Source organism: Podarcis filfolensis (assembly GCF_964270895.1).
Source record: "Podarcis filfolensis genome assembly, chromosome: 13".
Lineage (NCBI taxonomy): Eukaryota > Metazoa > Chordata > Lepidosauria > Squamata > Lacertidae > Podarcis > Podarcis filfolensis.
The window spans coordinates 44,943,072-44,967,936 of record NC_139615.1 but is presented as its reverse complement, the minus strand read 5'-3'; the positions used below and the strand labels follow the sequence as shown (position 1 = coordinate 44,967,936).

At 43.2% G+C, this 24,865-nt stretch overlaps 1 protein-coding gene across 2 annotated transcripts in view; it reads right to left on the bottom strand.

Moving 5' to 3' along the window:
• Positions 1-708: 708 nt before the first annotated feature.
• The window catches only part of EIF2AK3 (eukaryotic translation initiation factor 2 alpha kinase 3), a 45,248-nt gene continuing 21,091 nt past the window's right edge, over positions 709-24,865 (bottom strand). Inside the window, exons 6-17 of one of the 2 annotated variants that reach the window (XM_083582539.1) lie at positions 24,522-24,684; positions 22,127-22,264; positions 18,912-19,034; positions 17,239-17,459; positions 16,267-16,379; positions 14,802-14,924; positions 14,262-14,411; positions 9,837-10,611; positions 7,083-7,250; positions 5,078-5,179; positions 3,244-3,306; positions 709-1,760 (exon numbers count right to left, since the gene is read on the bottom strand). In XM_083582539.1, coding sequence (XP_083438665.1) covers positions 1,596-1,760; positions 3,244-3,306; positions 5,078-5,179; positions 7,083-7,250; positions 9,837-10,611; positions 14,262-14,411; positions 14,802-14,924; positions 16,267-16,379; positions 17,239-17,459; positions 18,912-19,034; positions 22,127-22,264; positions 24,522-24,684 — 2,304 coding nt within the window. In that variant the 3' untranslated portion in view covers positions 709-1,595. The remainder of the gene's footprint in view (positions 1,761-3,243; positions 3,307-5,077; positions 5,180-7,082; positions 7,251-9,836; positions 10,612-14,261; positions 14,412-14,801; positions 14,925-16,266; positions 16,380-17,238; positions 17,460-18,911; positions 19,035-22,126; positions 22,265-24,521; positions 24,685-24,865) is intronic. The other variant, XM_083582540.1, reaches the window with a different exon arrangement.

Sequence of the window (24,865 nt, the reverse complement as noted above, 5' to 3'; positions counted from 1 at the left end):
TTTGTTCCCCACTAGTGTCCTTCTTAAACCTCTGAAGGGACAACTGCAGAAAACTTTTGAGAATCGATGGTCTAGGATTAACCACAAAATCAAGACCTTTCTGGTCAACCCCCTGGTCTTAGTAGGCATGTTGGTGTTCAGCAGAGACTATATACCGTATTTCCGCTCTATAAGACGCACCAGACCACAAGACGCACCTAGTTTTTGGATGAGGAAAACAAGAAAAAAAATATTCTGAATCTCAGAAGCCAGAACAGCAAGAGGGATCGCTGCGCAGTGAAAGCAGCAATCCCTCTTGCTGTTCTGGCTTCTGGGATAGCTGCGCAGCCTGAATTCGCTCCATAAGACGCACACACATTTCCCCTTACTTTTTAGGAAGGAAAAAGTGAGTCTTATAGAGCAAAAAATACAGTAAATTGCATTATACTTCGTAAATGGCAGCAGAAATCAGAATATACTGTCTAGGATCCAAAAGGTCATGTGTGCTACAGGATGCTTTCAGTTCTTCTTCCTATTGTAGCCTGCAAAAAAAGAGGTTAGTATGGCTTGGGTAACCCTCCAGAGTTGGGTACAATGTGAAGGATGCGATCCATCTGTGAGACAGAGAAATATTTGGCAAAGATGCATGGCTCTTTGGATTGCAGCCAATGGAAAATGGCAAAAGGAGTTACACTGGTTATTATTTAGGGGGAGGGGAAAACAACTGCATCTAAATAAAAAAAGACTTTATTAAATCAGACTTGAAAAAAGTCACAGTAATTAAATGCACCTAACAATTGTTCCAAGTGCATACTGTACACCGCCAACCCAAATGGATTGATCTTGCCATTTTATAAATAAAATTAACGTATTTACAGTGAGAAAAGGGTGTTATTAAGCAATAACATCCTGGTAAAGAAATGTGTCAGAATGATTACTACCAAGCCTGCAAGATTACAGTGGATGCTACATCCAGGAAATACAAAAAAATAATAATGAATTAATGCTTCATTTGTTATTGTTGTAATTCGAACCCAGGTTCAACCAGATTTTTTATTACTAAATCTTCTTCTATCTTCATCTAAACACTTTTCAATAACTTCCACTGTGTAGAAACAAATCACCATTTGCTCTAGAACTGGCTACCAATAGTAAAACTATTCTTACTTTATCCTCCAGGGACAAAATATAGAGGGGTTTTTTAATATATTTTAAGCTTGTTTTAAAGGTCTTCATGTCTTAAATGAATGTAATCAGGACCTAGATGTCAGAGTTAGAGAGACCACTTGGTTCTATAAAAATACAGAATTTAATTCTATTTACATAACAGGCATCCTTTCCAAATTCCCTAGAAAATATTAACACAATCCAAACACCAAAGGGTGTATCGCAGCTAAGGTAGGCCAAGTTGTGGTGTGAAAGTCATCTGAAAAGCGTTAAACAGAAACGATTAGCTTCGTCCCATGATAATTTTGTGCATAAAACTGAAATGAGAAAATAAAGCTCTGAGCAGGAATCTTCCAGTGACATTGCCTGATGCTGGATTATCCTGCTGGGTGACCACTCCGAGATCTGTCCAGTGTGCTCATAATAATTGTGCCATCTTGTTTACTCAGCTATCTTGAATGCTTCATTCCGGATGTACTCATTGTCCGTGACCTTTGCCTGAGCACAGGCGTCGCTGGGAACTCGACATCTTCAAATAAAGGGTTTTCAATTATCTCTGCAGCCTCTGGTCTTTCCGTGGGGCTTGGAGACAGCATGTGCTTTACCATTGCATACTAAATGGAAAATAGGGGAAATCTGTGAGATTTCAGACAGTGGAGATGTTTTCAGTTATCCTCAGTGCCCAGCTCTAGTCTGCCTCCCGACTACAAAAGAAATGCAAAGACTCTCTTTGCACTGCGTTTGAGAAGCAATTTGGGCTCATTGTAACTCCAACCTTTTATTTTAAAATTCCAGTGATTAAATACATATTTTACTTATTACTTACTTCTCTTGGAGGTCTTAAGACTCCTTTTTTCCTTTGCAAAACTCTAAGGGATTTTTTTTTTAATGAAGAATTTTCTCAATGAAATGAATTATAATTAACTTAAGTTTTTGCCCAACAGAATGGTAGGGAGGTATATGATATTTCTATCTCTGAAGCTAAGATAGAAAACTTGATAGAAAACTGCTTGTGGAACCCACACAAACTGATTTGATTAATATTAAGGAGAGCTGATGCTTCTAACTTTGGGGTTATTTGGGTGTTGTGTGGACACAGTTGTGCCTAAAGGTAAAGGGACCCCTGACCATTAGGTCCAGCATGGCCGACTCTGGGGTTGCAGTGCTCATCTCGCTTTATTGACTGAGGGAGCCGGAGTGCAGCTTCCGGGTCATGTGGCCAGCATGACTAAGCCGCTTATGGCAAACCAGAGCAGTGCACGGAAACGCTGTTTACCTTTCCGCCGGAGCGGTAGCTATTCATCTACTTCCACTTTGACATGCTTTTGAACTGCTAGGTTGGCAGGAGCTGGGACTGAGCAACGGGAGCTCACCCTGTCATGGGGATTCGAACCGCCAGCCTTCTGATCGGCAAGCCCTAGGCTCTGTGGTTTAACCCACAGCACCACCCGCGTCCCACAGTGGTGCCTAGCCCCTGTTAAATTAATATTGTGGATTTCTCCACTTATTTCTATATGCAGCATTTAAAAATATTTTATTATATGTCCCACTTACTTTTTTTCCTGCAGAAGTTTTGTACCTTAAAGGTCAACCTGAGTCTACTGATAATTCCTCTCTTGTGTGTGGCTTGTGCAGTTTTGACTACATAAGCATGTGACTGGGAATACTTAATCAGTAATTAAAAGGACTGGATTGCTTGTGCATAGCAAATAAAAGGGTGGGCAAAATACATTCCTTTTAATGTGGTGCCAGTCTTAAATAAATGATTTAATGACACACAGTACTAGTGTTAGGAGAGCAAGCATAAACCAGAAATGAAGCACAAATAAGATGCAATGGAATCCCTTTCAACATTAATTATCTTACGGACTTCTTTCATTAACATCAATTGATATCATGATAAAAATCATTCCCTTTTGAAATCACAATAAGACATGTGAATTTTCTAATGAAGTTACGCACCACCATTATTTATTTCAACTTGTTAAAATGTTATCCCCCAAGATAAAAAAAAAAAAATCCACAGCTTAAAACTATAACCCAAGCAAAGCTTGAAAATGAACCACACAACCAGACCAAAGTTATATTAAAACTTACCTCCTGTGGATATTTCTGAATGAAGAGTGGAGGGAAAGTCAAGTTCCTTACTTCGCTCAATGTCTGTAACAAGAAAAAAATATTTAAGCCTTTGTATTGCCATTTGAAACATTGTTCTTTACAAGCCATACACTTGCTTTAGCTTGAAGCCCTGAGCTGTACTTCTTTAGATAACAAAAGCAGAAATCACATTTCCCACAGTGCACAGAACCGTGCAGATCCTAAACTATGTAAGCTGCCCCACATTTCTAGCAGTGCTGCGGGCCTTCTGGCGGTTCCCTCATTGCGAGAAGTGAGGTTACAGGGAACCAGGCAGAGGGCCTTCTTGGTAGTGGCGCCCGCCCTGTCGAACGCCCTCCCACCAGATGTGAAGGAAATAAGCAGCTATTTTATCTTTAAAAGACATCTGAAGGCAGCCCTGTTTGGGAAAGTTTTTAAGTTTGATGTTTTATTATGTTTTTAATATCCTGTTGGGAGCCACCCAGAGTGGCTGGGGAGGCCCAGCCAGGTAGGCGGGGTATAAGTAATAAATTATTGTTATGATGATGATGATGATGACACTACCTCTGTTATTTATCCCATCACACATTGAGTTTTAGATTGAAAACCATCAGAGTAGGGCCTGTCAGTTGGAATTTTGTAATTCTGTGTGCCAAAGGGTCTGCCCTGCTACTGAAATAGCAAATATTTCACAGTATGGAGAAATTAAAAAAATCATGAACATTTCTATCTGCACAGTTGTATTAAAATACTCCAGTTATTTTATGTCTTCCTAGATCAGGGGTAGGCAACCTAAGGCCCGTGGGCCAGATGCGGCCCAACCGCCTTCTAAATCCGGCCCATGGACGGTCTGGAAATCAGCGTGTTTTTACATGAGTAGAATGTGTCCTTTGATTTAAAATGTATCTCTGGGATATTTCTAGGGCATAGGAATTTGCTCTTTTTTTTCCCCTCTCCAAAATAAGAGTCTAGCCCACCACATGGTCTGAGGGACGGTGGACCGACCCACGGCTGAAAAAGGTTGCTGACCCTTGTCCTAGATACATAAAAATGTAAGGTGTCATCACACTTTGCAGTTCATTTGACTGCCAATAGGTGGTCGCAGTAACTGCCATGGATGCTGTAGTTCCGCATTACAAGGGGTTGGACTAGATGAACTCTGGGTGGCCCCCATCTCTACAATTCTATGATTCTATGGATGGCCAACCCAGGAGAGCTGTTTAATGAAGGGGGGGGGCGAGCAGGCAGTGTGCTGGATCCAGTCTCTCTCCCCACCCCCATTGAATGCTTTTGGGTTTGGCACACATTTCAGCTTCCATGGAAGCTTGTATCCCTTTTATATGTAACATTTGGGGGTTTCCCTTTAGTGGACAAACATATTTAAAAAAGAAGAATTTACAAAAATCAAGACCAGCAATTACCAGAGCAAAGGCCCATTGTTATGCTCCTTATTATGGGGTGGTGATGGTGATCATTACACATAAGCATTTAAAATGTACCGTGAGGATAATTATGAAAGGTCGCATCTTGCTTCTGGTGCAAGAAAGCTTCACAAAATAGGTATTGCAACCATCATTCCCTTTATATTGTACAAGCTTACACAAGTGTATAATACAAAAAACTGATATGAAAACCAGCCCCAACTTGGGCTCAGTTTGAGCATTTGGCGGTCTACAATCTACATGGCAACATACTTTTACGGGTGTCCCTGCTACGGTGTCTCCAGAACACCCGAGGTAGTATTCTGCACACCCAACTTTAATCTTATTGCTAAGCTAAAATCTACTTTCTCACTGGGAAGAGAGAAGGATAGCTTCTAGCAGGAGGTACCTACCCTGACTCTCTCCATTTGAGTGCTGAAAGGGTAAAGGAGCTCAAACAAGATCAGCCCCAAAGAAAAGATATCCACTTTGTGTGAATAAGCGTTTCCATAGACCTAGAGAATTCAAGACAAAAAAAGTGGTGGTCAAGCAATTGGATCTTTTGAACTCATACAGGCCACAATTATTCCTTCCTACACCTGTTTCTGACCAAACCCAACAAAATATACAGATTTGGAGCGAACTGTGTACCAGCCGATATCTAATCATCTTTAGCTGGTTTTAACAAACGTTAATGGATAATAATTTCATTGTTGTTGTTGTTGCTTAGTCGTTTAGTCGTGTCCGACTCTTCGTGACCCCATGGACCAGAGCACGCCAGGCACTCCTGTCTTCCACTGCCTCCCGCAATTTAGTCAAACTCATGCTGATAGCTTCGAGAACACTGTCCAACCATCTCGTCCTCTGTCGTCCCCTTCTCCTTGTACCCTCCATCTTTCCCAGCATCAGGGTTTTTTCCAGGGAGTCTTCTCTTCTCATGAGGTAGCCAAAGTATTGGAGCCTCAGCTTCAGGATCTGTCCTTCCAGTGAGCACTCAGGGCTGATTTCCTTAAGAATGGAGAGGTTTGATCTTCTTGCAGTCCATGGGACTCTCAAGAGTCTCCTCCAGCACCATAATTCAAAAGCATCAATTCTTTGGCGATCAGCCTTCTTTATGGTCCAGCTCTCACTTCCATACATCACTACTGGAATTTCATTGTAAGATTACAATTACTTGAAGAGCCTGAAAATGGTATAGACTCACTATGCCTGTAACTCAAAAATCTACTTCATAACAGTGGCCAACTAATACATGCAACAAAACTGAGGAATGTGGGAAACCCCTTCACACATATACACCAACCCATGAATGGTGTGTATTTTCGAATAAAATGTTATTCACAACAGTAACCCCTCCCTCTAATAAACTGTAACCAAGTGGCACCAACTGAGAAGGTATTGGGATGTTCCGGGGTACCATGAGGCTGCAGAGATAGGAAGCATCATCAGAAAGAACCCTAAGGGACTCCAGTTCAAAACAGACCAAATGAGGACAGCGCATCCACTAAGAGTCTCTTGAAGGGTGAATGGATAGCAGGGACAGAATGGACTATCATGCAAGAGGGCGTGGCTGGCTGAACAGTAAACAGGGGCACTTCACACTGCAACGTTTTATTGCAGGCCACACTTGCAGATATCTGTTCCTTGACACCCTATACAGTGCTCACTGGAAGGACAGATCCTGAAGCTGAGGCTCCAATACTTTGGCCACCTCATGAGAAGAGAAGACTCCCTGGAAAAGACCATGATGTTGGGAAAGATGGAGGGCACAAGGAGAAGGGGACGACAGAGGACGAGATGGTTGGACAGTGTTCTTGAGGCTACCAGCATGAGTTTGACCAAACTGCGGGAGACAGTGGAAGACAGGAGTGCCTGGCATGCTCTGGTCCATGGGGTCATGAAGAGTCAGACACGACTAAACAACAACTGTCTGAAAACACATAATGACACCCAGAAATATTTTAAAACATTATTCTACATCTACAAAAAGTTGAAGTTATATGATTCTCCAGTGTACAGATTTTTTAAAAACAAGCCACCAATGAATGTAATGAAAGCCAATATAATATTTAAAGCCTGAAAAAGTTACACACACACCACACACTCTCAGCAATCCTCACTACAACCTTGTAGCATGGTTCAGAAATATTATTTATTTTTATTTTTATTTATTGAATTTCTATACCGCCTTATACCCGGAGGTCCCTATTCCCATATTGTAGAGGAGTGCTGAGGTTGGAAAAAAAGAGTTGCTTTTCCAATGTCACTCAGTCAGCTTGTACCCGAGACAAGATTAAAAAAAAACAGCTTCCTGGTTCACAGTTCATATTCACAGTCAATAAGCTGCTCTAGCATCTAGGTTTTAAAAATTAAAGTGGCATTTAGCTCTGCTGATTAAAACCAAGGCATAGAGCGCACCTGTTCTGGGCTCATGTAGAGCTTGGTCCCAACTTGCCCCGTGTGCCTGTCATAAGCTGGCATTGGTGTTAGAACAGAGTTGTCTTCTTCGTCTTGGTCCATTTCAGTCACGAGCCCGAAATCCCCAACTTTCACTATGTCATCCATTGTGAAAAATATGTTGGAGGGCTAGAAGAAAAACAGATCCGGTGAGCAAGTGGAGGACCAAATCAATATATTAAGTAAGACCTAGCTTGCTGTCCACATCTAGCAGGTCCTGTTCAGTGGTGTCAATACATTTTCCTAATTTGCTGAGCCCTACAACATTTGGGATGCGGGTGGCACTGTGGGTTAAACCACAGAGCCTAAAACTTGCCGATCAGAAGGTCGGCGGTTCGAATCCCTGCGATGGGATGAGCTCCCGTTGCTCGGTCCCTGTTCCTGCCAACCTAGCAGTTGGCAAGCACGTCAAAGTGCAAGTAGATAAATAGGTACCGCTCTGGCGGGAAGGTAAACGGTGTTTCCGTGTGCTGCTCTGGTTCGCCAGAAGCGGCTTAGTCATGCTGGCCACATGACCCGGAAGCTGTACACTGGCTCCCTTGGGAAATAAAGCGAGATCAGCACCGCAACCCCAGAGTCGGCCATGACTGGACCTAATGGCCAGGGGTCCCTTTACCTTTAGCTACAACATTTGTGAAAGATAGCCTTTGTTTACCCAAAACATAAAACACACATGCGCTGATCTGAAAGCCATCCTGAAGATTCTGTTGACTTTGCTGCAGGACAACAGCTTCAAAATAAAATAGAAGCGGTGGTGGCACACTTTACAGGTGTAAAGCAGAAGCAGAGTGTCCCACAGTGGCAGCATTATGCCAGACAAGGATAGTATTTTGATGGGGAAGTAATGTGAGAAGAACACACCTTTCTCCCTCTTCCTCCTGCTTGGCGTTTGCTCTGTGACTGAAACTCCTTGGTTTCAAAGGCCAGACTGTACCTGCGCTAAAGCTCACAGAAGTGTAACCAAGTCCTTGAAGGAACTTGCCCCCTCTTTTGAGAGCACATCCACCACCTTTCTGCCTTATGTCAACCCCCAAGGTGGTTCACATTAAGAAGCTGCCACTGCAGCTGGGGGCAGCATGGGGGAGATCAGGGGAAAAGTTACCCGAGTTGCCATTGCTGATCACTTTGAGACTGCATAGCCTTCTATTCAGTGGAGGGCAATGATCATCCTTTGAGGCAACAGGAAAGGCTGCAGAAACCAAAGGAATCAACAATGCTCTCAACTGAAGATGATCGCCGCTGCTCCCTCTTAAGCTGCAGTGTTTTTGGTAGAAGTGTTTTGCCTTGGTTTGCTTCTTGGCCACAAGGGACCTTCTGACGCCTGAATGGCACCTGCTGCAGTGAAAGTGATACATGACCAATGGACAGAAACCAAGGACATGATGTATTCATCATCACCCTGACACATTCTTAATTAAGAACTAGATTAAGGCCTTAGCGCTGTGGGTTAAACCACAGAGCCTAGGACTTGCCGATCAGAAGGTCGGCGGTTCGAATCCCCGGGACGGGGTGAGCTCCCGTTGCTTGGTCCCTGCTCCTGCCAACCTAGCAGTTCCAAAGCGCATCAAAGTGCAAGTAGATAAATAGGTACCGCTCAGGCAGGAAGCTAAACAGCGTTTCCGTGCGCTGTTCTGGTTCGCCAGAAGTGGCTTAGTCATGCTGGCCACATGACCCGAAAGCTGCACGCCGGCTCCCTCGGCCAATAAAGGGAGATGAGCGCCGCAACCCCAGAGTCGGCCACGACTGGACCTAATGGTGAGGGGTCCTTTACTTAAGTGCATAAGCCAGAAATAAATACTCTAGTACCCAGTAAAATGGGGAACCTGCTATTACAAGTTTTGGGATTGTAGTCAACTTAGTTCTACTCAGAGAAGGCCCACCAAGTAAGGCATGCATTGAATGGGTCGACTCTGAATTTGACTAAGCTCCCTCTTAAATCAGACCACCTCGAAAACACTCCTTCTCAGATTCTTTTCAGCTTATAGACACGCTAGAGGATGAAGGGACATGTGAAGATATACAAAGGGGAACAACTGAAAGCTTAAGCTGCATGTGTAACACACATCTACAACTAATGAACAGGAAGGATGCTCTGAGGCAGGTAGAATGCACAAGAATAATCATATGGAGAAAGAAATCTGAATTGATGTAACCAACTGCTTAAGATCCTATCAAGTACATTTCAAAGAGAACAATGGTGTCTTAAGGTCAGGTCAGAACAGCAGTTCCTTGAAAAGTTGTACAGTGGTACCTGGGGTTAAGTACTTAATTTGTTCCGGAGGTCCATTCTTAACCTAAAACTGTTCTTAACCTGAAGCACCACTTTAGCTAATGGGGTCTCCTGCTGCTGCCGCACTGCTGGAGCACGATTTCTGTTCTCATCCTGAAGCAAAGTTCTTAACCCAAGGTAATATTTCTGGGTTAGTGGAGTCTGTAACCTGAAGCGTATGTAACCCGAGGTACCACTGTATCTTAAATCAAGTGGAGTGAAGTTGCACAAGGACGATGTAGCAACTACTGTGGGAGCATTGTGCTACAGTTCCCAGTTTGGACTCTGGGTCAGCCATACTAAACCCTCATTTGATACTCTGCTAAAGGGCAAAGAGCAATGAACACAATTCATGGGGTTCCCAAACACGCACATGCAGACTCCTAACCAGCTTGTGCTAAGGAACTGAAAGTTTATAGTCAATGGTGTTGTTTTCCGGTACAAACCTTGAGGTCCCGATGCATTAACCCTTTCCCATGCAGAAACTGCACAGCTTCAGCTATCTGTAGAAAGATCAGCAGGCAATCTGTCCTGTCTCTCTCCTCTATCGTACATCTTCTGTTCATCCAGTCTTTGAGGTTTTCTTTCCTACAGAGCTGCATCTGAATGTAAAGGTACACTTTTGGAGTGGTAGGCATGGCTTTTTGCGCAGAGTTCTTCGAGAAGTCTAAACTTAAGGTCGTTGGTCTTGGTGGAGAAACAGACAAAGGGCTTGTTGAAGACGACTTCCTGTTACTGGATCCTTTTGTGCTTGTTGCTTTATCCTCACAGTGGCTATTGTCAAGCGAGTCATCCGTGTTACTTTCTTTACTAGAAGTATTATCACAACCGGAGTCTTCAAAGACAATAGACGAAGAGGTCCTCTCCCTCACTCTCACTGTTGGCATGGCTGGAAGACAAAGTTCAAAGGAGTTTCCAGGATCATTTTCATCTATAGTACTACCCTCCATATCACAGTCGGCAAGGAAGCTGTCTTGCATGTTTGACACAGGATCTGCCAACTGGCTCAAGTCTCCGTTATCAATGGCAGAGAATTCCAAAGGGGAAAACTGGCTCTCTGATGAATCCGATTGGCCACAAGGTATCCCAACAGAAAGCAAGGTCTTCCTTTCTACAGATGTAGCAATAACTTCAATGTGTTCCTTTGCAGAGAATGGCTCAGTTCTAATTTTAAATGATGGCACTTCCATTGGGCTGGGAGAACTGAGTGGCCAATCAGTACTTAATTAAAAAAAAAAAAAAGGAGAACAGAACATTACAAAACTTTTGGTCATTTTAAAATGCATTACCTAAAGAACAGTATCAGCATAGCTTTGGATTTTCTTTCTCAAAATAGAAGTATAAACAAGTTAAACTAACAAAGAAAACTGTCACCACCTACTATAAACCTCCATCAAATATTTTATTGCCATTGTTTTTTCAACCATCAGTGTTTTACCTTTTTTTACCTATGGACAGTATAACAAGGAATGTCCCCTGAACCCTTTTGATACTTCCCTGTGAGGTGGCACTCCTACCACCAAATGTTCCAGAAAACCACATCACTGATTGGACAGGACACAGCATCAGGTTTCATCCTCACCCCTTTTCTAATCTCCCCCTATTAAAGAATGTAGGGCAGGTAATTCTTTAAAAAGCAATATAATCAAAATTTTAACTTACTTTATGCAAAAACAAATTTGAGATAGCCCATGTTTGATTATCCCTAGCCTTCAATCTGTTCTAGGTTCCCCTGTAAGTCAATTCCTTGTAAGCCGTTTCTAAGTCTACAGTGTCCCGTATTCACTTTCTTCCCAAAACTATTGGAAATAAGTGCAGGTTACTTAGCCTCAGTGCCTAGGACTTGCCGATCAAAAGGTCGGCGGTTCGAATCCCTGCGGCGGGGTGCGCTCCCGTTGCTCGGTCCCAGCGCTTGCCAACCTAGCAGTTCGAAAGCACCCCCGGGTGCAAGTAGATAAATAGGGACCGCTTACTGGCGGGAAGGTAAATGGCTCGCCAGATGCAGCTTTGTCACGCTGGCCACATGACCCGGAAGTGTCTCCGGACAGCGCTGGCCCCCAGCGCTGAGATGGGCGCACAACCCTAGAGTCGGACACGACTGGCCCGTACGGGCAGGGGTACCTTTACCTTTACCTTACTTACCTGTAACGCACATTCTTCAAGTGGCCTTCTGCAAAGGTACACATACAGAAATTGCAGCTCCACAGAGCAGCATCTTGGAAACTTCTAAAGCTAAAACTGGTGGGAGATTGTTACCCCTTCCCTGGAGAAAGAAGTTCACTACATTACACCTGTGCCTTGATGGGCAAGTGAGAGCCTTCCCATTCCTGAGTACCCACTTCTGTAGTGTGAAGACCAACTAAAAAGACAGCCTGCAGGGGGAAGGAGTAACTGAACAGAAGACGGTCAAAGAATCTTCCTTACAAGTAAGCAACCTGCCTTGCCTTGTTTGAAGTTTCTTACAGGCACACATATGGCAGAGTAGCTGGCTGGCTTACTGGTGGTGAGTGAATACTAATCAGCTGAAAACACTACGGGGACCACCATTCCAAACACATGCCTATAGAATGGACCAAAAGGGTGCTGTCTGGCCAAATGTTTGAACGTCCAAAATGTGGAATGTCCACTCCACATCATTCTTGGCATCAGAGAAGAACACAGGAAGGACTGATTGAAAAAGTGATGACTAGTTGCACTTGAGCAAAGAGCCTGCAACATTCTGCCAAAATGATAACAAACAAAAAAAAGACATAACTGCAGTTCACAGGTAGCCAGAGGCTAAAACAGGCAGCTGTAAGTTAAGTCCAAGCTCCATAAAGGGATGGACACATAGACAGGAGAATGGGAGTTACAGAATAATTTCAGAAGATACTCATAAGGGATGAGTAGTAATCAACTGAACAGCAATAGGCTGATAAGCAGAAAACAGGCAGGGAGCAGCTAGCCAGATCCAGGGCATGTTCCAAAATCAACGGGGACAACTAAAGGCAATGCATCCTGTGCAGCCATATATGATTTCTGAGTACCTAGCTTCCACAAATTTGAAAGGGACCCCTGACTGTTAGGTCCAGTCGCAGACAACTATAGGGTTACGGCGCTCATCTCACTTTATTGGCCGAGGGAGCCGGCGTACAGCTTCCGGGTCATGTGGCCAGCATGACTAAGCTGCTTCTGGCGAACCAGAGCAGCACATGGAAACGCCATTACCTTCCCACTGGAGCGGTACCTATTTATCTACTTGCAATGCGTGTTTTCAAACCGCTAGGTTGGCAAGAGCAGGGACCGAGCAACGGGAGCTCACCCCGTCGCGGGGATTCGAACTGCCGCCCTTCTGATCGGCAAGCCCTAGGCTCTGTGGTTTAACCTACAGCGCCACCCGCATCCCTTCAAAAGTACCATACCCCAAGATTAAATAGGGTCTGAAAGCTTCTACTGCACAAAGAAGTAGCAGCCCATGTGCAAATGAGCACCATGAGTTGACATGCAAAGTTCTGGTGGGCCAAAGATACTAGCATTGTTTTTATACTTCTTGTTATGTGCAAATGATGCCACTCAGCAGCTTTGGGGCACTTTGAGATACTTGGATCTCATGTCCCAGTAACCACAGAAGCCAAAAATGCTCATCGTGCATGAAGGGGTGTATTCTCCCACATTCAGTCATGGTGCCAATTGCAGGCATGTCTTGAATATTTTTCCTGTTTTCTCTTTATTAATCATCACTTCACTTGACATTCATTCAATGTTCTTCTTGTCATTCCATCTGCGCTCAGGCTCAGATAGTGCATAAGTGGGCTGTGCAACTGACTCAGCTTGCCCCTCTCCCTCTGAGTCAGTGTCCAAGCCACTGTCAGTTGCCTAGGTCACAGCTAAGTCCTTAGGCTTTGACTACATAGTTTTTTGCAATATTCCTTCAAGCCCAAACAATGCGCGAAGCTTACAAGGGTCAATGATGCCGATAGAATCCCATTTGAGAATCCAGGCTGTGCTGAAGGTTGTACTAAAGAAGTCTCAGAACTCGAAGGCCTCAAACCTCAGAAAGCAGAAATGCCAGCATCAGGATCAGGAGACAATCTCTGTCCAAAAGCCATTACAGGTTTTTAAAGCCCATTCCCACAAAGCAACAAAGTGCAGAGTACTATTTAATCAAGCCTGCTTAGTAAACCTGAGGCAGAAAATGCACAATACCACCCTTTCCCAAGAAGAAAGGCTTGTTGTTCCTGGGGATTGGGGACCTTCATCCCACAGCAATGAGAGTTTTAAAAGGTGTCATAGTACATGCAAGGCCAGGCAGTTCTCATGGCTACTGAAGGCCTAAGAAATCACTACAAGAGAAAATTCTCCATGATGCTCCTCTGAAACTTCTCCTAAAGGGAGGGGGTGTACTTTCTCCCACCTTTTTAAGCTCTAGAAATCTCTGATTATTGTATTAACATCTCACTTTTCTTCCATCATGGATTTCAAAGTGGAGGTTCTCAGGTAAATCTCCCACCCAGGCACTAGCCAGGCCCAAGCCTGCTTAGCTTCTATAGGGTGGCTGCATCATTTGCCTGAGACCTGTGCAGATGCAGGTCCTGTATGTGTACTTGCATAAAGCCCATAAAGGAAAAGTTTTGAAGTTTTGAAACAAAGCAGTAAGATGAGCCAGCCGAGAGGCTGTCCAAGTACATGTTATATTTTAAAAGCTAGTGCGAAACAAATCCAGTAGAAGATAGGAACAGCTAAACAAGGACTCATAGAATAGACAATTTTTATACAAACTAGAAGTTACAGTGCAGAAATATAGAGCTTTCTCATTTCTTGCAGTTGGAGTACAATACTTTCCAGGGAAGTATAATACTTTCCCGAGACTTTCCAGGAACTGAAAGTGATACCTTTCGTCTTTTAGCCACAGTTTGTCCATTCTTTCCTGCCAGCTTTCAGGCGGCGCTTCCAGCCATGCATTGAAATAGCGAACAATACAAGGATGTTCAAGTTTTGCTAATGCTTTTACTTCACGCATCACCTTCTCACGAGCCAATTCCCTAAAAATGAAAGAGTCATAATGTAAAATAAAGAAGAAGTCAGATCTCTGTGGGGGGTGAACTGGAACAACTTTTAACTGCCATGGTTATTTTAATTTATAAAAGACAAAATTCTGCTTCGAGTCTCATGCTCTGGTGTGTGGACACCACACTACAGGTACACTTTGTAAACAACAGGTAAGTGCAGCAACTTATTATTAACACAGTTTTTTTCTGCTTTGTTGGGATGAGAAAACGTACCTAAGAAAATGTTCAACAGTGCCCCAGGAACTCTTTTGGTGTGCAAGACATGTCCTAGGATGAGACCAAGTAGGATTGACATGTGGACCACAGTGCCACCTAGAGATGCATCACGGAAAGGAAACTAGAAAATAAAAGACATTTACTCACCTATTTGGAAGACGAATTCTTTTAATAGCGTAGTTGCAGTCATCCACTTTATTTCTGGCTTCAAACACTACTCCAAATCCTCCGCGACCCAGACACTGAATTGGCTCAAAGTCGGTTAGATATCTGCAAAAGAAAGAAAGGAAAATGCTTGTGATTAAGATTTGATTATTATGATAATGACTAGCAGTTCATCTAAAATACAGTCATACATCGAGTTTGTTTGCTTCACATTGTGTTTTTTCAGGTTATGAACGGAGCAACCCCAGAAGTGTTTACTTCCGGGTTTGCCACTTTGAGCATGAATGATCTGTGCGCATGCGCAGGAGCGCTCTATCGCGCCGTGCGCATAAGCGACGGTCTACTTACGGACTTTTTGGGGTGCAAACGGCACCCTGGAACGGATCGCGTACGTAAGTAGAAGTACCACTGTACTAGAGACGTATTTTGGTTTACTTTTGCACACAACAGTGGTTTAAGTGCATTCAGCCAAATATTCCTCTTAAAACACAGGACTATTCCTTACACCGTATCAGCCCATTACTATGTCGAGCTGGGTATTGTTGAAGCGAGATGAGAGCCGCACCCCATAGTCACATTTGACTGGACTTAACCGTCCAGGGGTCCTTTACCTTTACCTGTTGACAATGACTCGGAGCACCTCTCCAGGGTTTCATACAGGAGTCCTCCCCAGCCCTAACTGGAGATACCAGGGATTGAATCTGGGACCTTCCGCACACCAATGCATGTGCTCTTATCACTGAGCTAAAACCTACCACATTGTACTCTAATGTAACATCTTCTGGCAACTAGAGCATTTTATTTATTTATTTAAGGAAATCCTTTCCACGCAAAGGGCATCTTTTAAGTAAGCCTCCAACAGCACCCACCCCGTGTTTCAGAGCCACAACAACAAGAGGTATACAACATAAGGTAAAGGGACCCCTGACCATTAGGTCCAGTCGTGACCGACTCTGGGGTTGCGGCGCACATCTCGCTTTACTGGCCGAAGGAGCCGGCGTTTGTCCGCAGACAGCTTCCGGGTCATATGGCCAGCATGACCAATCCGCTTCTGGCGAACCAGAGCAGTGCACGGAAATGCCATGTACCTTCCCACTGGAGCGGTACCTATTTATCTACTTGCACTTTGACGTGCTTTCGAACTGCTAGGTTGGCAGGAGCAGGGACCGAGCAACGGGAGCTCACCCTGTTGCAGGGATTCGAACCGCCGACCTTCTGATCAGCAAGTCCTAGGCTCTGTGGTTTAACCCACAGCGCCACAACATACACTTTCTATTTATTTCCTCTTAAAAACTGCTTTTAAAGCTCCCCTGTGTTTGAGGGATGGCTTGTTGAGTTTTATGGAGAAGGAGAATTGCTTTTGGAAAGAGGGACTCAGAAAGAATGCAAGTCCATTACATTCCGAATGGTGTACCGAAGAGAGGGATAGAAAAGTAATTGCTTTTACCTTGACACATATCCAGAGTTCTGAAAGTCGCCCCAGCTGTTATCTTTAGCCTGTCCAACAGCAGGTTCATATTTACTGTCTGTCTGACACTGAGTTTCAGACTCCTTCCGCTGCTGAGATAGGAGCAGATTGTTTATAACTGAGGCAGCTCATTACTAACTTTATTGACAAGGATGGAAGAACAAAATTTAAAAAGGTAGTGCTACATCCTGGTCACCACACACAAAAATTGGGGGAGGGGAGAGAGAAGGGACATGATTTTCATAAGCTAACATTTGGAGGTTGTTTTTGGTAACAGTAACTCCCTGCATGACATGGCAGGGAGTTGCTTTGAGGACAAAGCAATATTTGCCAACAACATTTTCCCACACCCTTCTAATACTAGATGAGCTTTTCCACTCTGTAGTGACATAGCAGAGGATTGTTGAAGCCTTGAAAACCTTTAAATAATTAAAAGTAACTAAGCTGCAAGATGGGATAGGCACCGAGGGAGTAGTGTCATCATTCACAATCTCGGGTAAATCGTAACTGCACATGGCAATTGCCACGTGCTTGACACCTGGAATAAAATTATATCATTTATAAACTACCTCAGATTCTAGATGCTGTACAATCGTTTGTCAGATAATTAGAAAAGAGGAAGGTAAAAAGTTCACTACATCTAGAACTGCAAAAACATGATCATCGCAACTCCACTGCGATGTGGAAGCTACAAAGCACAGCTTCAAAGGGAAGTTCTTGCTCTAGATATAACTTCCAGGTTGTATAAATTTCTGTTAAAAGTAATGATCAGGACAAGTGCCTGAGACAATCTAGTAGTCAGTTATTATGACAACCTATTGATTTATATGAAACCAAAGCAAGCTCGTAAGTGCTGCATTTCATTACTTGAATAAATGTAATCTAAAACATGAAAAGCCTCAAAAGGGAAAACATGCAGTTACACTTCAAGAATAGATTCACTCTACTTACTCGATTGCGAACATGCGGATGGAAAAGTCTACGCACAATAAAAGTTGTGGCCACAATGCATAATATGATGGTACTAATGATTTCTTTCCACCAGTGCAGAAGTAGAACTGGATCTTTTTTGCGGATGTTTTGTGGATAGTTCGTGTCAGCAAATCTCACGGTGATCTGGGTGCTTCGTCTGTGCCTCTCTCGAGTGTAGTAGGGCAAAAAATAACCGTTATCTATATTTTTAAAAAAATGAACAAAGGGTATAAGAATGTTTTCGTGAATCTACAAACCACCAGGTAGTACTAATCTTTCGATAAATAAAATTTCCCCTTTCAAATGTTGTTGACCAGTGAAAAACCCATGTAGCGGCCAAAGACACTGGCTAGAATCTAAAGAATATGTCCAACTTTAGGCAAATCCAGTGAGAATTTTGATATTTTGTCCTCTGAACAGTGACTCTCTATACCAGGGATGTCCAAGAGGTCCATTGTGATCTACTGGTAGATCCCCGTGAGATTTTGTTAGATCACGGTCGATCTCTGGCTCCCTTTCCTTAGCGTCGCTAAAATTGACTCCTGTCACACCCCCTCGCCCTGCCCTCCATTGTTGTATGATCTCTGTAAGGGAAGACAGAGCTTTCTCTCTGCTGCTGTTCTGATCCATAACAATCTTTTTGTGAGTGACTTTGCCCCTTGCCTTTAACCCCCACTAAAAGGGAACTCCCCCCACAAAAAAGCAGCTTTTAAAACCCCTTTTAAAAATGGGGCTTTGTCCCAAAAAAGCTCCACAACTTTGAGCTGAACCCCCCCCCCCAAAATGGGGGTAGATCACTGCCAGTTTTTAATTCTGAAAGTAGATCGCAGTCTCTTGAGAGTTGGCCACCCCTACTCTATACCATACTAGAAGATTTTTGAAATCTCATAGAAAGCTACCAAGTCAACCCATTGGTCTATCTGGCTCAGTACAGTCTACATCAAGTGTGGGGAATCTTTGGCCCCCTGTATGTTTCTGAGCTACAGCCAGCTAGCACGATGGGAATTGTAGTTCTGCAACATCTGGAGGGCTAACGGTTCCCTACCCTTGGTCTATGCTAAATGGCAGCAGCTTTCCAGGATTTCAGGTCTCTCCCAGCCCTAACTGGAGATACCAGGGATTGAACCTGTGGACTTTCTTCGTGGCTCTCCTTCCTTTCGAGATGGGTTTTGCAATGCAGCATGGAGCTGCTCTTCAAGAATGATGCAGAAAGCCTCCTTGGGCTGAGGTTCTCTATAGGGCTGACAAACTCTTCCAGTACAGTGGTATCTCGGGTTAAGAACTTAATTCGTTCTGGAGGTCCATTCTTAACCTGAAACTGTTCTTAACCTGAAGCACCACTTTAGCTAATGGGGCCTCCTGCTGCTGCTGCCGCGCCGCTGCTGTGCGATTTCTGTTCTCATCCTGAAGCAAAGTTCTTAACCCAAGGTACCATTTCTGAGTTAGCAGAGTCTGTAACCTGAAGCGTATGTAACCAGAGGTACCACTGTATTCAGAAGACAGCCATCTCAATTTATTTCGAGGCTAACAATTAGGGTTCCACAGATACCATGATTTATTTTAACTAGGTTTTGTTACCGTAATTATAAAAAGGAGCTAGGGGTTTCACCTATCAAAACCATGGATGAAAACAAAGCATAGCTCTCACACACCATAGGGATACTGCAGGACGGAAAGGGCACCATTACTGTATTCCTCATGAGAAAACTTGTCATTGCTGAGACATTTGTCAAACTCATCTGATCCCACCAGCACAGGAGTTCTAGAAGGAGAATCTAGAAACAACGCATAATTTTCAGAGTGAGTCTGTTTGACACATTACATTTGAATGAGCATTCCTGCATGCATGAAACCTTTCAGAAATCCTAAATAGTGCTTCTAGAAATGGCTACCATCATCCAGAGCAGGGGTGAGGAACCTTTTTGGCCTGGTGGGCCAAATCTTCATCTCCCCCCCACACTGAGGACCAACAGGTGACTGATAAGTGGTTGGTCCTGCCCACCCTGGAAAGTTGACCTGATGAAATATAATTTTATTAAGAAACCAAAACCATTTCTTCTGGGTATTGTTGGAAATGATATAAACAGGAAAGACTGTAAGCTTTTTTTATATGCGGTAACAGCAGCAAGAATATTACTGGCCCAAAAATGGAAGCAAGAATTACCAACATTAGAAGAAGGAAGGGTGAAATTAATGGACTACGCAGAATTAGACAAGCTAACAGGAAGGATCCGAGACAGGCGAGACCAGAGGTTTACCGAAGACTGGACTAAATTTATGGAGTATTTGAAAAGTATTTGTGATGATCAGATTACGTTTGTAGGTTTACAGGAAGTTCTGTGAGGAGTAATTTAAGAAATATTGCAAAAACGGAAAGGGAGAGATGATTTGTTAGAAAATGTAAAGGCAATATTAAATTAAGAATTGAAGAAGTAATTAAGACGGAGGATTATCAGAGGTGCTGAAGGAACTCCAAACAAGGATATGTATGTAACAAATTGTGTGGTATGTCTTAAAAATTTTGTATGCTAAAAATCAATAAAAAATATCTAAATCTGAAAGGACCTGATGCTGGAGAGAGACACGTCAGCTTTGCTAGCACATTCTCCACTGGGAAAATACTAGTAAAGCAGCACCAAGCAGGACTGAACTATTGAGAGAGTCAGAACTTACAGGGTTAAGAAGTTCTGAGTGACGCCTCACATTCTTGGAGGCGTGTTTAGAACACTGGGAGTGTTCAGTATCTCTGAGAGAGAGACACACGCAGTGTGAGTGAGTCCGCTCACGGGAGAGGATCAAGATGGGAGCCGTGTCTCCGGGAGAGTAACGATTTGTTGTTTTTGTACAAGATTAAAGCTCTTTGTAAGATAAAGAAGAAACCGAGCGTCTGCCTGATTTATTGCTGCACACAAGGCTGCTTCTGACGCTGTGCTAAGCTCTGCTAACTGGAGCTGGAAGCCCGGAGGGAGCAGAGACACGCCACGGAAACGTGTGGGCTCCAAATGGGGCAAGCGAAGCTGCCAGTAAAGTTCTCCAAAGCAGGACTGAACCTCACCAGTCAGCTGACTAATTGACAGGTGGGTGCAGTTGGGGGCTTTTTTTGGGGGGGGGGATTGCCTTGCAGGCCAAATCTGGATCACCTGGCAGACACCTGGCCTGCAGGCTGGAGGTTCCTTACCCCTGTTCTATGAATTTCAAGTTTTTCTATTGCTGTAAAAAATGTACACCTGACAATTGTTAAAATGCCTCAGCTGGAAAATTCAATAAGCAGTGACAGTTTTTCCGTGGAAAATCTTCCATTTTTAGAAATACCTTATGTACTGAAATTAGTAACCTAATTTCAGGACATTGGTCATAATATTTTGTTTGCTGATTGGGAAAAGTTGTGGACCACCAGGATGAAATTTACGGCATGTAATGCTCTGAGAGAAAACATTATGAAAATGATATATAGGTGGTACATAACCCCAGTCAAGCTTGCAAAGATTTACCACTTGCCTGATAATAAATGTTGGAAATGTAAAGAAAAGGAGGGTACTTTCTTTCACCTTTGGTGGACGTGCCCGAAGATTAAGGCATTCTGGGAAATGATCTATAATGAACTTAAAAAGGTATTTAAATATACTTTCCCTAAGAAACCAGAGGCCTTTCTCTTGGGCATTGTCGGACAGGGGGTGTTAAAGACGGATATAACTTTCTTTTTGTACGCTACAACAGCAGCTAGAATACTTATTGCGAAGTACTGGAAGACACAAGAACTACCCACACTGGAAGAATGGCAGATGAAGGTGATAGACTACATGGGCCTGGCAGAAATGACGAGCAGAATCCGAAACCAGGGAATAGAAGCAGCGCAAGAAGAATGGAAAAAGTTCAAGGACTACTTAAAGAAATACTACAAAATTAATGAAAGTTAGAATGATGTTGGACTGGAAAGTAAACGGTTACTATTAGCAAGGGTTAAGACAAGGAGAATAAGGAAGATTAGATTAAATTTAAACTAAAATAAGGGAAGATTTGCTGAGTAATTGATAAGAATTTGGAATACAGAAAAGGGAGGCATGAGGAAGTCGGGGAAGAAAGGTATAAGAAATTAAGATATGAAATGGTACATGTTTTTTGTTTTGTTTTTGTTTATGTCTGTTTATGTATTTGTTATATGTTTGTTATTGTTATAAAAACCTTTAATAAAAAATATTAAAAAAAAAAAAAGAAATTAGTAACCTAATGAATAAATATAATGCCAGCTAAGTTGGCTCTTTGGAATGATCAGTATACAGTCTAACATTAAAAAAATAAAGTTGCAATTAACTTTTTTCAGATGGCTATCCTTAGAATGAATTAACAAATAAATAAATGCAAAGCACAACTTTGCAGGCATGCTAAAATTCCTAGCACTTTTTCAGTGCTTTCATTCCCTCCCACCACTCAAAATGTAAACAAGGTTAGAAAATAATATGCCATGCTGTGTCATGTCTTAAAATATTTACAAGTATTCCGACAAATGTAGCTTCTATGTAAAGCAAGTATGGGGAGCATGTGAACCTATAGATGTTGCTGGACTACAACTCCCATCATTCTTGGCCATTGGCCAAGCTTGCTGGGGCTGATGGGAGTTGTCGTAGTAGAGCAATGTCTGGAGGGCCAAAGGTTCCACACTTGATGTAAAGCTTTGAGTTAGTTTCAACGAAACACTTGAATCCACTCGGAGTGCAGTTTCGTGACACCCCGCCATCAGTAATCAGACATCTCGTGTCAACTATGTTCAAGATATACTTTCGAAAACAGTAATAAAACTCTCTATCAATATTATGGCCTATCACCTTCCAATCTGAAAAAAAAAGATAATCCTAGGAACATCACTTACGAATCAATGGTTTCCACTTGATTACAGGCAAAGGGATAACAGCATTGTCATTTCTGGACTCCAGAGCTTTAGGGTTGGTTGGGAACTTATCAGAAATTCTGACTGATGACTGAAGGTACAGCTGGCCTTTGTACATGCCTGCATAATAAACCACAGATCATTATTTATCTCAGGGATTATCATTGAGCACCTTTAAGAATAGAGGGGAAGAGAATACAAATGTGTGAATTCTAGAGCAATGCAAAAGATGCACTGCCTACATTGTAAGACGATATTATTACATCTATCTACCGTATTTTTCCGCCTATAAGACGCCCCCATGTATAAGATACCCCCCCCCTATTTTGTGGGACTCAAATTTAAGAAAAGAGGGGGAGATGGTCAAGAGTATAAGACGCCCCCTAATTATTGACATTATTTTTAAGGGAAAAAACCTAGTCTTATACACGGAAAAATACGGTACCTAGGAATCTGAAACATGTACTGTGCAATAAACTAATTAAGAAATGAAATCATTTTCATAACCTAGCAACTATTTAACATTCTTGCTCTATGCAGCTTTTAAGCAAGAAAATCTGCAGAAGTATAAAACTGAAGTAACCTCTGGAGATTCCACTTAGTTGTTAAATCCCCCCAAAATCCAATGGAAGAAATCACCTATCCAGGATGTCATCCTCTTCCAAAGAAGGACAATCGGTGAGCTCACAACTTCATGACTCATGAGCTCTGAGGATTGGTTCATTAATTATAAGAAAAGCCAGAGATAAAAACTTTAAAATACAAGTAAACACTACTGCAATATTCCATGCTTCAGCCCAAGGCCAAAATAATTTTGACAGATGGTCAAGAAGTTAGTTACAACAAAATATAGCAGTCTCATTTATTAATTTTTCAGGAATGTGCACATAGTAGTGGAAGGTTGGAAGCACAGACAAATATTTCTGAAAAGGGATAACCCACAAACCACAATTCACCAGAAAAAATGAAAGCCACTCACTGTAGGTGTAGGGGGAACTCTGGAAAATAAGAGCCAGTGAAGGACTGATACTTTATAAGACTACAAGTCTATGGCAAACATTAAGTCTTATCAGCAATTCACCGACAACAGAGAAAAGGCCTACTCTAATCAAACTACCGTATTTTTCGCATCAAAGGACGCACCGGACAATAGGACGCACCTTGTTTTAGAGGGGGGAGAACAAGAAAAAAAATTCTCCCCCTCTCTGCTCAGTGCCCCTTCAGCAAAGCGCAGGAGGCGCTGCGCAGAGAAGGGGAGAATTTCCCCCCTCTTGTTTCTCCCCTCTAAAACAAGGTGCCATTTAAGGTGCGTTCAGTCGCCTTCAGACGGCTACCTTGGAAGCCTGGAGAGCGAGAGGGGTCGGTGCGCACCGACCCCTCTCGCTCTCCAGGCTTCAGGTTCCTTTCGACCTGCTCTTTGGGGCTGGCGGGGGGAAGCCCACCACCAGCCCCAAAGAGCAGGTCGGGGAGCAGCGGAGAGGCGTGCAGCAGAGAGGCTGCTGCCATAGCCGCGCGTCACCTCTCCAGCCGGGAGAGGGTCGCGGGGCAATGGCTTCTTTAGCCCTGCGCGCGCTCTCCCGGCTGGAGGTGGCATGCAGCTATAGAGGCTCCTGCCATAGCTGCGTGTCACCTCTCCAGCCGGGAGAGGGTCGCGGGGGGCTTCTTTAGCCCCGTGCGCGCTCTCCCGGCTGGAGAGGTGGCGTGCGGCTAAAGAGGCTCCTGCCATAGCCGCGCGTCACCTCTCCAGCCAGGAGAGGGTCACGGGGGGCTTCTTTAGTCCCGCGCGCGCTCTCCCGGCTGGAGAGATGGCGCGTGGCTAAAGAGGCTGCTGCAATAGCTGCGTGTCACCTCTCCAACTGGCAGAGGGTTGTGGGCTATGCTGTCTTCGCTCCATAGGACGCGCACACATTTCCCCTTCATTTTTGAAGGGGGAAAAGTGTGTCCTATGGTGCGAAAAATACGGTACTCTCTATTTCTGGATTTAGTTAAAATCATACTATTTGTGCATGTAATGGGACAATACTTTACATTGCTTAGTAACTCCAGCTGCAATAATAAGCTAAGGTCGCACTTAACCCCCAACACTTACTAGAAATGAGATCCCACTGAATTAAACAGAATTTACACAGGATCAGGATGCACTGTTCATATTGATGCATGGCTTTTGTGTCAAGAATATTGCACTGATGCAACAAATATCGCACTGCCAAAGCAAAACACACAATACTTTGGATTTCTACCATGTTGTTCTTTGGCTTTTGCGGAAACGCTTAAATTAATTATACCCACCTAAAAAGAAAAGAAAAATCAAGAATCTGTCTACTAAGGGTTTGGACAATGCAAAGATTATGTCTTGTGTTGAAAGTTGGTGCTGTACCTAAATAGACACTGGACTCTGTAGCTCCTCGCGCAGCTTCCACTATGTCTTCTTCATCCTCTAAGACATCACTATTGGGGGTGTAGCTTGTGTCATCAAAGAGGCTAATTGGAATTACCTTGCCATCCTTAACCAGCCATGCGGAAGCAACAGGTGTGCAAAACTACAGATAAAGTATGAATATTTGAAAGTCAGTTCAATGCATTTTCTCTGTAATACAAAATCTTTTCATGAACTCAAAAAGTGAACAGATTACAAAAGAAAAACATTAAAAAACAAGCCTCAAATTCCAGAAAGATGCAAGGTATTTTTGGCAATGCTGTAGTATTTCTAGAAAGTGTCAA